The sequence below is a fragment of the Diadema antillarum genome, unplaced genomic scaffold (genome assembly GCF_040938485.1).
Source record: "Diadema antillarum isolate AM-2024a unplaced genomic scaffold, OU_Dant_1.0 seq00000694_RagTag, whole genome shotgun sequence".
NCBI classification, from domain to species: domain Eukaryota; kingdom Metazoa; phylum Echinodermata; class Echinoidea; order Diadematoida; family Diadematidae; genus Diadema; species Diadema antillarum.
In genome coordinates this window covers 335413-354611 of record NW_027271599.1, presented here as the reverse complement: position 1 = coordinate 354611, position 19199 = coordinate 335413, and the positions used below count along the sequence as shown (strand labels likewise).

The window sequence follows — 19199 nt, the reverse complement described above, 5'->3', positions numbered from 1 at the left end:
GGGGGGTTTGGGACCCCTGGGGGCCCCCTGGGTGTGGCATGGTGCCCATTTTAACAAATTGAGATCCTAACCCCCTAGGGATGCTACCTGCCAAGTTTGGTGAAAATGGGTCATGGGGTTCTCAAGAAGAAGATAAAAATGTACAATTTAGGCCCCATTAGGACCCCTTCTCACCCCCTCCCCTGGGTCCCAAGGGGGCACCCCTGATTCTGCCATGAACAAACTTGAAACTACAGTCACCAATGTACTAACTCATAGTATTAACTTAGCTCTATCACTTCTGGTTCTAGAGAAGAAGATTTTTGCGGATTCCTTCATTTTGGGGGGGTTTGGGCCCCCCTGGGGCCCCCTGGGTGGGGCATGGTGCCCATTTTAACAAATTGAGTTCCTAACCCCCTAGGGATGCTACCTGCCAAGTTTGGTGAAAATGGGTCATGGGGTTCTCAAGAAGAAGATGAAAATGTACAATTTAGGCCCCATTAGAACCCTTCCCCACCCCCCTCCCCTGGGTCCCAAAGGGGGGCACCCCTGATTCTGCCATGAACAAACTTGAAACTACAGTCATCAATGTACTAACTCATAGTATTAACTTAGCTCTATCACTTCTGGTTCTAGAGAAGAAGATTTTTACAGATTCCTTAATTTTGGGGGGTTTGGGCCCCCCCCCCCTGGGGGCCCCCTGGGTGGGGCATGGTGCCCATTTTAACAAATTGAGTTCCTAACCCCCTAGGGATGCTACCTGCCAAGTTTGATGAAAATCGGTCCTGGGGTTTTCAAGAAGAAGATGAAAATGTAAAAAGTTTACGCACGACGCACGACGGACGACGGACGACGCACGACGGACGACGCACGACGGACGACGGACGACGCACGACGGACGACGCACGAAGGGCGATCGCAATAGCTCACTTGAGCCTTTGGCTCAGGTGAGCTAAAAAGGGCACTTTGAGGAATAAAAGGGCACTTTTAACTTTCAACTAACCAGCCAACCCGTGTTCACATACAGTGTTACGGGGGTCGGGGATCTGCACAATTTTTTTTTTTACATTTTATTTCACTTTTTTTCGCATGCGTGCCCTCGATCAAAATTACTTTGAGCATGCGGGCATGAATGCAGAGCGAGAGAGATGGCAACGCTCGCAGCCGTCCGACATGCCTGGCACATGGCTTACGACCACTTGCTCCAGACGCATTCCCCACAGTAACACACGCATGCACATAGCACCCACCCAACGCGCTCAACCGCTGATTGCGACACTCGACGTACAGACACCATCAACGTACTTCCGTACGTACGCGCAGGCACACTACGAATACAGTCCGGGAAGTGGACTACATAAATTATACTACCTACAGTAGCTAGTAACTCTATGGCCGCTGCGCTGCGGAGGCAGTCGACGGAACGGTCAAAGCCGGTCGGCCGTACGTACATGAGTACAAGTGTACGTCGTCTCATTGAGTTTGAATCAGATACGGGACGCGAGTGAACTAAACAGAAGGTATGATATTTGAGATGAGGAAATTTGTTCAAGCTTATTGAAGTGTAGACTTTGAGAAAGGGCATATTATACGTCATAAACAAGGACTTTCATTCTAAAAGGGCACCACGGCCACAGGAAAAAGGGCACTTTTTTTTTGGCCATAACTTTGATCACGGAAGAAAGGGCATTGCGGCCAACGAGAGGGGCACCGACGGCCATGGCCGTCGGTGGCCGTCGGTTAATTCGAGGCCTGGCATTCCTTATGCACTTTTAAATCACCTGAAATGTTTTTCAGTTTGAATGATATACTGAGCAGGAAATTCACACCTGTAACTTGTATCTTCAGATAAACAAAAAGGGATGAAAAAAAGAATGAAGAAAATCATGTTCCTTTCCTATATGTAGGTTACTCATACAATTTCCTGCACTGTAAAGGCCAAGGTTTGTGGAATTTGATCTGTATCAATTCAGGGCATCAGAGCTGGAAGTATAGCATTTCACTTTACATTATAACCTCTGACGGGATAAGGAATGAAAGATGCAACCTTTCTTAGCATTTTAAATTCCTTTGAACAAAATTATACACTAGCACTCCCCCCCCCCCCCCCCCCCAGGCTGCTCCAAACTACATATATGTAGATTAAATGGGTCCCACTGGTCATGTGTGCTCATCGCTTAAATGTCATAGAATGAATTAGAAGCAAACATGGTACTCATGTAAAAGTGTATCTCAGAGTGATTTCTCATGAGTTGTTCATCCCCGGCTAAGTGTCAAGTTTTTTTAGCGTTTTTTTTTTTTTTTTTAACTTACACAAAGTCAAAGTTGTTATTAAATGGAAAGTAATGGCCTACATACAATGCAATCGTGAGAACCTTACATCACTGTATTATTTATTTATTCAGTCTACAGATAACATACACTGGACTTTGTGCACTTTTCAATTTCTTCAGCCAGCATCACATTCTTGTTTAATGAATTGTTTGTTTGTTCATTTTCCATCTGAGAAGATGGCTGGATAGCAAGGAGGAAGAAAAAGGAGAGTGGGGAGAACAATCAAACTTCTAATTCAGAGATCATTACTTTTATACAACAGTGCAGCAATGATTAATAAGTACACTTTGTATAATGATGAACAAGATGTCTGGGGTTCAAAAGTATCCTCTGCACCTTCTGCAAGCATATTAACCCCTTGAGGACGAATCCCGAGTATACTCGGACAAGTGCCTATGGGAAATGTGTGTTACAGCAAAATCAGCCCATCCAGAACGGGTTAAAGAAGCAAGCGTCACAAGAGGAGATCCCGCATGTAGCTAATGCATTCAGAATTTAACATGCAAGTACAACTTGAGACTGTTCATTTGACAGGATTTGAAGGATGAGGGGGCAATCTCTCTAGGATAAAACTTTTCTCTCCTCTTATGAAGAGGGTGGTTGGAAGATCGTGATTGATTGTGAGTAAGAAGTGATCAAGACAGGCTTATTACTCTACTTTCCCTCAAGTTCACTTTACCATCATGGGTAATACAGCACTGTTCACACAGGCCATTGAAACCAGGGTAAATAGGTTTACAATTAGAAAAGTATGGTTTATTAGAAGCTAAGGAGATGGAGAACTTTCCAGTCAAAATGAAAGGAACGTCTCTTATCTTTGTGAGTTTGAAACTAGTGATTAACTATCTATCAAAAGGAGACATCATTTGCACATGCTGGACCTTACCTGTAGAATCAGCTGCCTAAAGCTATCCGTTACATTTCGAATGTTGACTCCTTTAACGTTGCCCTCAAGACTCATTTGTTTGTAACCGTTTTCCAGTAGAATTGTATATTACAATTTTTTTCCATCATCATTATTGTGTCATTCATCTTCATGTGCATGTCTGTGTAATGATTTTTGTACTTCAGGTTTACAATTAGAAAAGTATGGTTTATTAGAAGCTAAGGAGATGGAGAACTTTCCAGTCAAAATGAAAGGAACGTCTCTTATCTTTGTGAGTTTGAAACTAGTGATTAACTATCTATCAAAAGGAGACATCATTTGCACATGCTGGACCTTACCTGTAGAATCAGCTGCCTAAAGCTATCCGTTACATTTCGAATGTTGACTCCTTTAACGTTGCCCTCAAGACTCATTTGTTTGTAACCGTTTTCCAGTAGAATTGTATATTACAATTTTTTTCCATCATCATTATTGTGTCATTCATCTTCATGTGCATGTCTGTGTAATGATTTTTGTACTTCATAACTTCATAACTCACTTTTTTCTACTGCGCCTTGAGCATGTTAGTTATGTGGAACTGGCGCATTATAAGTACCCTGTATTATTATTACTATTATCCCAAAAGGCATGATGAATGGAAAGCCTCAGGTCAACGATCATAGAAAATAAAACATGTCTTATTTTCTCTCCTTTCCACAACTTAACCCCCCCCCCCCCAACCTGTACATGCACAATGTATGAAGAGATCTACATCGAACATGTTTCCAGTACATGTTTACATCAAGTTTATAGTTTGCAGGGCCTCTAGGAAGCAAAGAAATGCTGGCAAGCAGAAATACTGGGCAATGAGAATTACGTGTCATTCCAAAGGGCACTATACTGGACTACAACTGCTGCTAACAGCCTTGAGTCTGGAACCTCAAGATTGAGAACCCATGGTCATATTCGTTAACTACAAGAACTCTCTCTGTATGACATCTACACTGTGTCTTTCTGCCATATTCTTTTTTTTTAAATTTACAACACCTTAAATTACCTGTACACTTTCCTGCCTCTTTTTTTTTAATCCATATTTTGCAACGTGATGTCGAAGCTGCCGAGCATGAGGGGACCAAATATTTTCTAGTAACCCAAATTATGCACATTCCAATTTGTAGCTCTGCTTGATGGGAATCTCTATATTTTTTTGTCATCTATTGCCATAGATTAGCACATTATTTTGGAATGATTAAGACAGGATTAACCTCTGCCTCTACATTTATGATCAAAGATGAAGTGTAGGTTGCTACATACTGTACTTTGTGAATTATGAGTGTCTCAATCATGGCAGAGCGTGTGTACCTCCTGTTTCCCAGGTAGGTTTCCTATACAATATGCATTCTTTGGTAATTTCAGTGTCTTGCATGGAGTACCTGTACTGTTTGGACTGTAAAGTACGTACCAGTCAGGGCATTCGCAGCCATCAGACAGCTCTACCCTCAAGTATAACGCGGCATACTTTTTGAAAATAATACATACAAACGCAACTGGTAAATGCAAGCAGAAAATAGGTGAATAATCTTGATGAAAGATCCACAATAGAAAGAGATACGGGCAAACAATTGAGCCAAATTGCCAGCACTACTTAAAGTTAAAGGCCACAGACATATCACTTACTATTTATCATAAATGTACTACCATCATTAGAGTACGTCGTATTCTCTGCATGGCTTATGTAGTGTTTATTTCAGGCACTTGAGGTCCCCACACTGCCTGGTGGTAATAGTGTGCTTGTGTGTGCATATGTGTGTATGTGTGTGTTGTGTGTGTATGTTTGTGTGTGTGTGTGTGTACTGCTTGAATATATGTGAGCACAGGTCGGGGCAGTGCCTACGGTATACTGTGTATGTGGTCTTGTAGGGGAGTTTATCAAACACTCTACACCATTTGCCATTGAATAAAAACAAAACAAAAACCAGACTAGTCGCAGCTCCAATTACAATCATTTGTTGTGTGAAAGTCTGAATCTACTTGCCTTCCTACTGCCTGCCTGCATATACTTTTTGCAATAAAAGTTGCGGTGGCATGCCAGAGAATACTCGATGAATAACAGTGAAACTGAAAGAAACACCACTTTGGCACTTTTCCTGAATATTACTCATGCATGCATCGTAAATTCATGGACATCCTATGTTAAAAAAAAACCAACAAGTACAACGATACCAGTACTTGTTTAGATCAGCCTGGTGAAGTAAATGTTTTCCTAGAAAAGGTCAAATCTTGCAGTCACCACCCCCCCCCCCAAAAAAAAGTCCTACAGACTGTATATACTGATTAATCCATGCGCCCCTAGATACATGTATACACAGACCTTTAGTCTTGATGACAGATCCACCACTCATACACATAATTATATTGAGATTAGAGTTATCAATTTGTGTATCCACACACAAGCAAAAACAGTTATTATCAGGGGTGCGTGTGATCAGGACTTCACAGCAACACTTGGGGGAGGAATTGAGCATTACCAATCCCATGGTATAATAGAAGCAAAGTAGGTTTCAATTTGAGAGCAATGTAAAATATACTGGAGGGGGGTGAACAGTGAATACTAGTGTATACGCTATATATTCGGTGAGTCTCATTTTTCAAGAATCGTGACTTCCCGACGATTTCGCGAGTGTTTAAATTCGCGATCACGGAACTCAGTACTGAATAGAGAAATGTACGCATGCACTTCACATTCAAGTCAGGATCAGAGTCAATATTCTTGCGTGTTTTTGAATTCACTAATAGCACCTGACTTGCAATATTCACAAAAATAAAAACCTCCCGAAATATTCAGAGTACTGTAAAACGAGGAATTTTCGCGTGCACTTTAATTTCGCGAATTTCGCGAGCACCAAAATTCGCGAAATTAAAATGCACGCAAAAGCTTTTTTCTACACTACATGCATTGAATGCCAGTAGCAATTCGCGAAAATTTCATGCCACGAAAAAGGCTGTCGGCTCCAATTCGCGAAAATTTCATGCCGCGAATATATCATGTTTTACAGTATACAGTAGTCATGCAAGGCCTTGAAATCTAGAATAAACTTACCATTTGGGGAGTACACTCGCAGGTTGATTGGCACAGATGAGATGCCTTTGTTACTTCCAGTCAACCGGTCCGTCTCCGCTTCAATCTCTTTCCGAATCTCTTCAAAGTCTGTGAACTTCTTCCCCTTGCAATGCAAGAATTCTCCATATTCTGGCAGAGCGAACAATTACAAAGGTAGACATGTAATGTGACTGAAAAATTCCTTGCTTGCTTTAAAGAATTAGTTTTACCCATTTATGTTATTGGTAGGCGGTAGTAACCTGGCAATAGTGATGTGCTTTTAAAAATCCTTAATTTGGCAACACAAGACATGTATGCATGTCTTTGCTGCTTCTAATGCATGTTACATTTTGTACCTTGTACGGCACTTACCATCTACATGTTTATTTACCATTGCTAGGAGTCATCCAAATAATCAGTGCACTGATATGAGTACTTAAATCATTGCTATTTTCTCAAACGCTCTGGTTCTGGTTCTGATTCACATCATAATTCTGATTATCATAACAATCAACCTCATAGAAAGTGATTGAATGAGCTGAATTACTCATAAAACAGTAGTTCTGAGCTTGTTGAGTGTAATTGAGCATGAAAGTACAAACATGTGCAATCAATTATCTACACTGTATGAATAGTCCTACGGTTGACATGCATACAATCATGTACACCTGTCAGTTTTAACACCACAAAAGTTGAAACACTTGTAATGTCTTGAAATAGTTTGCACTGCCGGAGTCCTGTGCATCCTCTAGCTTTGTCACACAAGAGTGCAATTATTTCTGTGCTTGGTGCTGACATTTCAGTGTGCTCTGCACAACTTTGCATACATTGTACATTGATGTGCTCATACGAAGACAACAGCTTCGTCTGAACAACTACCCTCAAGTCAACTACACTGTACCCCTTAGGACAAGTAACCCTCTGGACAATTACACCTCAGGACAACTACAATTGTATTCCCAGGACAATTACCTCCCCCCCCCCCCCATGAGATTAATTACCTGATTGAATGAGAAATTATACATTAAATAAAAACATTTTCAAATGCGATACATAGGACAGGACCACAGAGAATATTCAGTCTTACTTCGTAACATTTTAGTTGCATTATTAATCGCGTACAAACAAAATTTGGTTGTTTGTTTAGCGAACACTTCAGACGGTTGAATAGCATTTAATACAACATGCCTTCGAACACCAAGTACTGTCAAACTAAAGGCTGTAAAAGAATACATCCGAGGGGAACTGAAATACAAACATGCCAACTGTCACAGGAACACCCTTGAAATTTGACTCTGACACATTCTCTCAGGCATATATCTTTTTAACATTTGATTCTCTGACTCAACTCTTCTGTCATGTAAAAGCAAGACAAACCCCAAAATAAGACCAATGACAAGAGCAAAGACATCTCAGTCCGTCAAACAGGGAAGGGGCAAAAAAGGAAGAAGAAGAAGAAGACGAAACAATAAATGTGCTCACTGAAATGATACTGTACATGAGCATGAAGATATTCATTTTACCTGCTTTGGCATTATTAAGCTGAAGAACCAGAGGTCTCCTTGTGACGATTCCTGACCCACGAGGAAGGAAATCCCTGCAACAACGAGACAAGAGGAAGTGAAAACTAGCTGAGCTTACAATGCATTCAACCCGTTGAGGATGGACTGATTTTGCTACAACACACATTTCCCATTGACACTTGCCCGAGCGTACTTGGGGACTCGTCCTCGACGGGTTAAAGGCGCTATCTGTGACAGCATGGCAAAAGTGACATTCAAAAGTCAAAATCAACACTATCCTATTGACAGGTACCAGAGATCTTTTTACTATACTATCATTACTATACAAGTTCTTTTTTCCCCTCCTTTCTCCTTATTTATTTTTATTATTTATTTGGAGAGGGCTATGTTTATATTTGCTTCGATACACAAAAGAATAATGCAGTGTGGCAATATACTGTAGACGATGTGTTATCATTCCATTCTTCTTTTCTAGGGTCTGTCAAATAAAGGGAATGGATATGACTCAAATTACAATGCATACTGTAAGTGTAATCAGATACAAAATATGTGACCTACATGGTACAGTCGTATGTTGTATTTAATGCTGACAACAGGTTGTGTTACCTCACATGGAATCCAATCGCTACTTACAGGTTGCATGATTTTACATAGCATAGCTCACTGCATGGCTTCTCAGTTTACGTGGGAATGAAAAAACAAATGCCCGGAAATACCACAACTTTTTTTTCTTGGATCTTTGAGGCAGACGTGAATTTGCTCAGTCTTTAATACAGAGAACTGACAGAAACTTACTGCATGTAAAAGAGGTTTAGGGCAGAATCACGAGTTACTGTAAATGTTTCGTTTAGGGAAAAAACAAATTCATTTGTAATGAATATCAGCAGAAGCCACAAGCAGAGAAATCATATTGTACAAAGTACATACAGCAGTACAAGCATGTCTCCCATATGAAATTAAAGCATGATTTCTTCAAATGTCATACAAACAAATCACACTTGTGACTATTTTTTTTTCAAGCAGGATTTTCAATGTACAATATGGTATGTTCATGCATGTTTAACAAGGATTTCAAAGTCTCCATTACTGTGTGACTGTGTCTTCTTGGTTGGGTGGACAGATTTTAAGGCCTGAATTCACGAAGGTGGTACAAATGAAACCATGGTTTAAACCATGGACAAAAACCATGGAGCGCCAAGTGTCGCACAGAATATTTCGTTACGAAATCAGTCATTTCGTCGATGAAATGATTATTTTTTAACGAAATGACAACATTTTGTAACTGAATGAACATTTCGTCCACGAAATTATAATTTCGTTAACGAAACGGTCATTTTTTCCACGAAATTATAATTTCGTTAACGAAATGGTCATTTTTTCCACGAAATGACCAATTTCATAACGAAATATTCCGTACGACACTTGGAGCTCCATGGTTTTTGTCCATGGTTTAAACCATGGTTTCATTTGTACCACCTTCATGAATCCGGGCCTAAGTGTTTAATTGTAAAAACAGTAAAATCGATTTTACAAATTGTGAGCATAAGCAGATCTTATCTATCCTATCTTTTCCGTCATGCAAATAATGTAAACAGTGCTTGTTGAATGACTGTAACTTTACTGCTTGTTAACAGCTGCTCTAGCCAATGCTATTTTGAGGGATTACATGTTCATGTATCCCTGTGACTATGGTCAAATGACTCATGCTTGATACGCAAAGTGCAATACTAATCAATGGACATTGACCTGATTTGCTTAGTTATCGCATACTCAATGTGCACTGAAGTCAGGTTACAGTTAACACCATGCATTGAGCATGAATTTAAAGGAAACCAAAGTCCAAATATCAATGTGAACTGAGTAAAAGCAATGTCATTGGAACACACCAGTGAACATTTGAGAAAAATCAGGCAATCAATTTAAAAGTTATGAATTTCTAAAATTTTGGTACTGGCATTGCTGGATTAAGGAGACTACAATGTACATACATTGTACAAGCACACTTCATGATGTCATTTTGGACAACAATATAAAGAAAATGTAAGAAGTAAAATCAAACATACATCATGTATCAGCCAATCAGAATTGAGTATTTGGAGACATACATATGTACAGTTGTACAGTACATCCCATATTCTAATTGTTTAATCTTTTTACTTGTTTGTGTCATTGTATGCACAATTAATTCAATTGCTACACTGTAGGCGTCCAACATTAACATTACTATCTTGCTGCATGCACAGCAAAAGATACTGATTCAATTAGGGTGACTGCAGGGAGTTTGGAGGAAAAGCTTTGACACAACTTTGTAATCGTCATGGCACTGGCAAATCACATGCGTGATTGTTAGGCAGCATGCTCTGAAGCTTAATTTCTGGACAACCCTACAAAATTGGGCACTACACAGTACTTGTGTAGACGAGGATGAAACTTCAAGTGGCATGTCAGATGACAGAACAGTAACCTAGTGACCTAAAAATCAATGGCATGGTTTTGCTTGATGAAAAACTTACTTTAGGAAACTGAGTGGCTTTGGTTCTGAATGGTTGATCCCCCCCCCCCCCCCCATCTGCTTCTCATGCAAACCTCACTCTGCTACGTTCAGTACTACAACGATATACATTTAATATTGCATGCTGTATTAAGTGAATACCCTGTGTAGTGTTGCCAAATATCAGTTGGCAAGCTTTTTAGAAGCTGCACTGACCTTGCTACTACATGAAAGCCTACCTTACATTACAACATATGAAAAAAGGTTTGGTTAACTTTGGAATTTGCTCTTCCACCCACAACATGATACACATAAATTCTGTATAAGAAACCATAAAACACTAACCATCTATAGAAGTTGCTAATCAGAAAAACAAAATAATCAAAAACTTTCCTTAAAATTGTATGATAAAATTACATGAGCTAAGTCAAGTTTTGCCATTCTTACACATCAGGTACTATTAAGCAAGATATTTTCGCAGCATGTAATTTTCACGAATTGTCACTGACACTTGATGCACCAGGCCCGTAGCCAGGGGGGGGGGGGGGGGGGGGGGGGGGTGCGTCGGGTGCGTACGCACCCCCCCAAATTCTGAAAGGTCCACTTTTTCATAATAACGGTTTTTAGCAATTCTCAAGATAACAATCCAAATAAATATAAAGACACATTATATGCTACGTAAATGTGGAAGAGTACGTTTAACAATGTTAAAAATAATTGTACGAAACCCTTTTGTTGTATGAACCATCGGATCGTCCCCATGCACACAAACACAAATGTTACGTATCAATTTGTGCGAGCTATTACATATTGAAAACTTTCGGTCATCTGCGAAGCCGCGCTTCCGCGCGAACGCTACAACACATAAAACGGGTCAAAAATCGATGCATTTTTTCCACAAAATCTGCCATAACTTTTAAACTGTTTAAGAAGCAAACTTGGGGCGCCCGGATTCTGAAAGTGGACACTTTAGGGATTATTTATGTGTATATATCTTTATTGTAACATTTGTAGCAGTGACGCAAATTAGATCAGAAAAGTACCTTATGAGTAGAATTGTCTATGGCGAACAGTCCAAATTTGACGAATTTGAGCATATTTTGCCCTCTTGCAATTCTTCCAGACGGGATATCTCAAGAACGGAAGATCGCACAAACTTGGGGCGCACGGTTTCAGAAAGTAGAGGTTCTGCCCATTTTTGTGACATAAGAATCTTGTCCATTGGTTGAGCAGTCCTGACACAAATTTGCAGTAAAGCTAGACTACCCATTCACAATTGCTGTCATAGGGAACGTGTACAATCCATACAGAACTATCACGTGACGAGACTACCAACGAAAATTTGAGCCGTTGACCTTCACTGTCTGCCGTTGTCAGCAGTGTGAATTCCTGTGATTTCAAGCTTTTGTTTCTCGCCAAATATCATTTTCAACGCAATATCCAGATACAGTTGTATGTGAGACATTATCTAGATACGTAGCAGCCTTATTGACAACATAACTGTTAAGTTTGGGAGCAAAAACGACCAAATACATTCCACATTCCATCTCATTTTTCGATGATGGCTGTAGTCGGACTGGTGCATTTCCTTCGGAGGTGGTATAGTAATGTACCTGGTAAGTAGTTGCAACGGTCACCTTACAACCTGCTGTCTGCAATCAGGCGCTTATATACACGTGTTGTACACAGGTAATCAACTGAAATAATGTTGTAAAGGAATGATAAGGTCATAGACTATATCATTTCAACTGTAGATTTAACCCGATTTCTGTCGCCTACACACACATTATGCCATCAGCGGAAGTGTTTCCGCAGGAGTTGTTCCGATGGAAGCACAAGTACCAAACAAAACCCCCCAATGAACGTCCGTCTACTGCAGCGGAAACAATAAAACAGTGTGATGCAGACATGTTTCCAAATGTTTTTACATTGCTAAAAATATGCTGCACCATCCCCACAACCAGCTGCGAATGCGAGAGAAGCGCCAGTGCCTAACGCAGACTGCACACCTATCTGAGGGCCAGCATGACACAAGACAGGCTGTCTGCTTTGGCACTCATGCATATCCATTACAACTTTGACGTTGATAACGAGAGGGTGGTGAAATTGTTCGCCAGAAAGCATCCCAGAAGACTGGAACTTCAAACAATGCTTAAAGACTAGAAAAAGACTAAGCGAAGATCACACTACACAAGTGCACATTCAAAGGACCGGCAAATGCTCCCCTCTAACTCCTGTTATGTAATCATCATTTTCTATTTTGGATGATTACTTGCCTGTCTCAATATATTGTTGATTATTAGTTATACATTTTCTCATGTTGTGACAGTTCGATTGGTTCTCATTTTGAAGTGAGCCAAAACCTAAGAACATTCTCACTTATAATTTCCAAAGAGTATTATGCAGGCACGCAAACTCAATTTAGTTGTATTTCATTTAAATGTAATGGGTAAGAGGGTATGAGAGAGAATGCTGAGCTATGAAGTAAAAGGGTAAAGTAAAAAGTTTGTCAGATAGTATTACAAAAGCCTGAATATTGCAAGAGCTCCGGAGTAAAAACAGTCAGGGAAAAACCCTATGTATGATAACATTGTGAGAGCGTATAGACTGCATTGTGACGCGTCGTTATTTAATTTACATTCTTTATTCATATTTTTCATAAAAAACACAGGTAATGAGCCGGATTGGGTTAAAGTTCTCACTTACAGCTTTGTAGAAGTCTGAGTCAACAGTATCACACAGTACTTCAAGACGTATTAGTACAATCGATTTCTTGAGCCTGCACCGTTTCAGGCTCTGTTCTGGATACGGCGGTAGAAACTCATTCTTTTTTGTTGTTTATTTTATCATTATTTACTAATCTCTTTTCTAACTTACAGGTAGCGGATTTCTTTGCAGGCCAAATTCGGAAATGTACTGTTGATTATTACTTATACATTTTCTCATGTTGTGATAGTTCTATTGGTTCTCATTTTAAAGTGAGCCAAAACCTAAGAACATTCTCACTTGACCCGATAATTTCCAAAGAGTATTATGCAGGCACGCAAACTCATTTTAGTTGTATTTCATTTAAATATAATGGGTAAGAGGGTATGAGAGAGAATGGAAAGTGCTGAGCTATGAAGTAAAATGGTAAAGTAAAAAGTTTGTCAGATAGTATTACAAAAGCCTGAATATTGCAAGAGCTCCGGAGTAAAAACAGTCAGTGAAAAACCCTATGTATGATAGCATTGTGAGAGCGTTAGACTGTATTGTGACGCATCGTTATTTAATTTACATTCTTTATTGATATATTTTCATAAATATCTCAGGTAATGAGTCGGATTGGATTACAATTCTCACTTACAGCTTTGTAGAAGTCTGAGTCAACAGTATCACACAGTACTTCAAGACGTATTATAGTACAAACGATTTCTTGAGCCTACACCGTTTCAGGCTCTGTTCTGGATACGGTGGTAGAAACTCATTCTTTTCTGTTGTTTATTTTATCATTATCTCTTTTCTAACTTACAGGTGGCGGATTTCTTTGCAGGCCAAATTCGGAAATGTACTGTTGATTATTACTTATACATTTTCTCATGTTGTGACAGTTCTATTGGTTCTCATTTTGAAGTGAGCCAAAACCTAAGAACATTTTCACTTATGATTTCCAAAGAGTATTATGCAGGCACGCAAACTCATTTTAGTTGTATTTCATTTAAATGTAATGGGTAAGAGGGTATGAGAGAGAATGGAAAGTGCTGAGCTATGAAGTAAAATGGTAAAGTAAAAAGTTTGTCAGATAGTATTACAAAAGAAACTCATTCTTTTTTGTTTGTTTATTTTATCATTATTTACTAATCTCTCTTCTAACTTAAAGGTAGTGGATCTCTTTGCAGCCCAAATTCGAAAATGCCTAGAGACAGCTAGTAACCAAATATGCTAAACATAATTTAATAAATAAGAAATAACCATTCCAGTATGTATCTTAGTGTGCACAGTAAGACAGATCAAATCAAATAGGAAAACATCTGAGCACTAAGCCTGAGGTCTGAATTTGCACTCAACTTCTTCCAATGGCTAACGGACGTTTAATTTTTGAATTTCACTGACCTCCAAATTTCACAAAGAAAACCTTCTTAGCATGATGGTTAATATGACATTTGATTGATATTGGAGATGTTTGCGAATCGGATCTACTACCTTTAATATTATTAAATCTAAAATGATTATTTGAAAGTTCGGAAATGCTGGAAATATCCTACCACAAGGAGGCAAAATATAAATGGTTCATCACATTTACAATTCATTTTGTTTTAAAAATTTTCTTATTTATTTTCGTTTTTGACAAACTCGCATACCAACGGCTGATATACTGTATAGTAAAGTGAATGTTTCATCTTCCAAACAGCATCCAATGGGATGGAAAACTCCAACTGAAAGGTGGACACCGTGACCATACTCGCTAAAGAAAACGCGTAATAGGGGTCGTTTTTTCTCACGGATTAGATGGAAAGTGTGATGTACGAGCGTATATAATCAAAGGGTATCAAAAAGGCCGAAATTTGGGAAAATGGTATACTGTTCAATCATGATGAAGTACTTCTTTAGGGTGCAGGAAACATTTAAGGAATACTTGTTTTTAAGGCCCGAAAAAATCATATGATCATTACTCGTTTAGGGGCCATTTTGAAAGTCCATGTATGAGCATGGTGTCCACCTTATTGTCGCTACCCCTCCCGGGACAGTATCCAAGGACCGTTTTGTTAATTAACGCAATCCCCCCTTCCTTTAAAAATCCTGGCTTCAGGCCTGCTAACGCGGGTATACAATAGAAAAAATAAAAGTTAAAACAACACCAGGAAAATCACTATTCTCAATTTTGCGGCGCGCTACGCGCGCAGAGTCTCGAACACAATTAAACCTTGCAACTTCCTAGCAGAATGAGTTTTTACTATTTCCTAGATGAAATACCGTAACGCGATTGCATGCAACAGACAAAAATACAAATTTCCTCGAGACTTTAAAACGTCATTAAAACAGTCAAAATTCACAATTTGCGGCGCGCTTCGCACGCAAATTCTTATACAACTTTTGTAGTTCGGTCGTCCAAAGAATTATATATATATATATATATATATATATATATATATATAATTGTGTGTGTGTGTGTGTGTGTGTGTGTATGTGTGTCATCATTGGTATTGGTACCGAAGGTCCGTTTTTTTAGTGACCGCACCCCCCCTTGAAAAATCCTGGCTACGGGCCTGTGCACATATTTGGTAGTGTAGACAAGAACTTTCGTGTGCACTTAAATTTCATGCATCTTGTCTCTCGCGAAATTCGCAAAATTAAAGTGTACACAAACCTTCCTTGTTTTACATTAGTACGGTCAAAGTGGATATTTTCGTGCAAGACATTTTTCATTGGGCAAGGTAAGATGATTTTCGCACATCTTTAATTCCACAAAATCAAGACATCAACTACTGGAACATATGGCAAGCAAAAATACTTGCATGCTTTTATTTTTGCGCTATTTTTTACTTGCACGAAATGTACGAAAATTTCAACACCACAAAAATTTCTACTTTTAGAGTATACCCCTATCGGCTATCCTACTAGTGAGTGAGGCAATAAAAGTTCAAACTTGTATATTTTCACAGCTCACAAACCAGTTAGCGAGGTACCTTCTACAATGCATTGCATTGTTTGCAGGCTAATTGTGAGTCCTATTGAGCAGTGAAGCTACAGCTGTACTCTCATTGTCAGACATCCCTTATTCAGTGGCGATTGGAACAAAAAAAAAAATCTGAATTTCAGGGACGAAATTAACTACTTTTCTTTCAAAATTGCATTCGTAATTCCTTGGAACTGTCAGATATGGCCATTCTTGATATTGTCTGATAGTCGCAAGAAATGTTATTGGTATTACCTAACTAAAAAGGTAGCTTTTATAAAATACCACGAATGAATGAATGGTCAACAGACTAAAAAGTGCAAAATAGGCATGTCAAGGTAACTGTTACTCACGACTATCAGTGCACTGTAATTCTTGGATGTCTGTTAAATAGCATTTATGTGATCTGTCACACAAATTTACGCAGAAGAAATTCGCATAAACCACGGACTAAATTCAAACTACCCTTGTGAATTCCTGCCTTTATCTACAACATAATCAAACTGTCCAAAAACAAATTACAAGGCATTAATAATTCCTTTATGCATTCACTGTGACACATTTTTCCAGCGCTAACATTGTTCTGCATATAATATCCCACTGAGGTGGACTAAATGACCCACAACTCGGTTTGACTTCTAGGGTCTTATTTCACATTCACATCTCATGAGACATTAAAAGAGCATTAGAACTCTGTCATTAGACCTCTCCGTGTAAATTAATATCCACATTGACCTCATGATCAAGAGATTTTACGCTTTCTTAAATTACCTGGTATACTATTTTCCTCAGTTTAAAATGGGAAAAAAACTACAACAAATCAGTCGATTTTAGACCTACTCTTTTACATTAAGAATACAGTGTACATTGTAGGTACAATCATGATCTGCAGTTTAAGCTAGTACATGTGTATTCTTCACTCCTTTTTACACAAGATTTTGTGTGTGTGTATTTTTCCTGCATGCATGCAAATGTCTCCAGTATTTGTTGCTATGACAAGTAGGAAGAAATCCAAGAAAGACGTACACAAGTACTTATTCTTCCACAGGACGGCACTGCATAGGAACCTACTTGGTAAAGAAAACAGTCACGTCTACCTCCAGTGCAGTCTTCAAACAGAGACTTCAAAATTTAAAACATCTCTTCTGCCTCGCACATAAACTCAATCATACTATTTGTAAACACATTGGTGGAGTTCAGCTATTTCTGAGTATACCAACGGAACAGAAACAGAAAGTCCACGCACCAAGCACTTGCAGAATTCTTTTCCTGATTGCAGAATACTTGTAAAATAATCAGCCATTGGAAGTCTACATTTCATATTCAGTAAAGGCCAAGTAGAAAAAGGAAAGTAGTTTTTCCTTCAGACTTTATGTGGGAGGTCCTTTTATACTACTGTACAATTGTATTTGCTATGGCCATTCTTACAAATTTTTTCTGATTTTGACATTTTTAATTTTACACATTTTGGAATAATCTCATTTTTTCTCCTAATTTTCTTATCAACAGCTTTTAGTATTTAGCTTCATCATCATACATGTATTATTAGGGCATAGTAGAGAAAATGGTGTTACACATTAAGGCTACAGACTGTGTCTGTGTAGACCCTGGTAGGCTGAGCTGAGGGGCCGGAGCTGCACTTTTGTGGGCTGCACTGTGCACTGCCACTGTACATATTGTAGGCCTACATACAAATACTGGAACATAGAATAAGAACTTCTTTACAGAGAACAGAAAAGTTGTTTCCTGGTTTTAAGGTTTGCTTCAAATTCCTCTGTCATCCAACCTTTGCCTCAAAACTACAAATAATCTTTACAAATCATCTACGCTACGCCGGGATAACTGCGCTTAAATAAGGGTTTACTAATCCCGGAAGCCGGAAGTAATACGCTAGGGAAGAATGCTGCATGTCACACGCCGATCAATATGTAGCTTCGTTGTTTGCACCCCGAGACCGCCCCGTACGACACACGTCACTACACGGTTACACCGCACTGGCACGGCGGCCTTACATCAAATGGAGGAAGGATCACTGTCTGGAACATAACATGACTTTACCCGTTCAGAAATGAATTTCACCTCGTACAATACATATCTACCTTACGTATTCATTTACATAATATACTTGATATCAATATCGAAACATTTGTCAAGTCATTGGGTCCCAAAATCTCTTCGAAAATCACACATTCAAACATTGTCCGATCAACGAAAGCAGTGGTGTTTGGTAAACTGAGAGTAAACGATACTCACCGTCCAACAAAATTTTCGAGAACACTACTTTTGCCAGCACTTTGTCCACCAACGACGGCGATTTGTGGCAGATCTAGTAATCCACCTACTCCAATAGCGGCGAATGCATCTTGTAACCGATTTACAACCGGAATAAGATCTTCCATTCCCCTATTTCCAGACATTTTGTCTAGCTGTATCCTCCCTGTTCATCAAAATTGCAATGAGTTCCTATGCAATTTGGTCGTTCGATCTGAATGTACTGTGTGTGTGTGTGTATTATGTACGGTGTGGGTTCGGCCATAAGACGAGCCCATGTAAATATGGCCGCCTCCCCCTGCGCATGCGCGTTTGAGTTAATAACATCTCTCGATTCTTCCACAGCATACAACCACAAGTTAGCACAGTTCTAAATTTACTCCAAATAAGTATGTGTATTATAGAAAATTACGTCAAAATAGGCGGATCACTTTCATAGCTTCTGTGCTATGCTATCAACTTTGCTCAGTTAGTCCGACCTGTAGTCATAGCTTTTGATTTCACTTCTGTTTTCTTTTCATTCCATGCACAGGGATGTCTCCATTTGGGACATGTCCTGCATTTAACAATGCAGAGGCAGATTGCTGTGAAAATGAAATCTTCAAGAATGGCAATTCTGTTATTTTGCGGACACACTACAGAAGAGTGAAATTCAATTTCCTCCATCAATCATGATAACAACCAAATCTAAGTAACTTCTAATTTTATTATATAGTTATTCAGTCATGATTAACGATTTTCCATTTTAACTTCTCGCATCACCGCCAAAATGTTGACGAGAACTCATTATTATATACCACTGCTACAAAATAATATGCAGTACGATTGTCCTCAATCGTCGTATACCGTTGTCTTCTTTCCATTAGAGTAGGCCTATACAGTATTCTGATCGCCATTAATCATTGCAGAGTTTAAGACAAAAAAAAAAGAAAATGTCATTTAGGTGATGATGATAATGATGATTGTCAACATTAAACCGT

At 39.0% G+C, this 19199-nt stretch overlaps 1 protein-coding gene across 1 annotated transcript in view; it reads right to left on the bottom strand.

Annotated features, from left to right (window-relative positions):
- Positions 1 to 18428, bottom strand: part of LOC139737516 (dynamin-1-like) — a 68919-nt gene extending 50491 nt beyond the window's left edge. Inside the window, exons 1-3 of the mRNA XM_071648186.1 lie at positions 18202 to 18428; positions 7802 to 7875; positions 6279 to 6428 (exon numbers count right to left, since the gene is read on the bottom strand). Of these exons, the coding sequence (XP_071504287.1) occupies positions 6279 to 6428; positions 7802 to 7875; positions 18202 to 18365 (388 nt within the window). The 5' untranslated portion in view covers positions 18366 to 18428. The remainder of the gene's footprint in view (positions 1 to 6278; positions 6429 to 7801; positions 7876 to 18201) is intronic.
- Between the last annotated feature and the right edge of the window lie 771 nt (positions 18429 to 19199).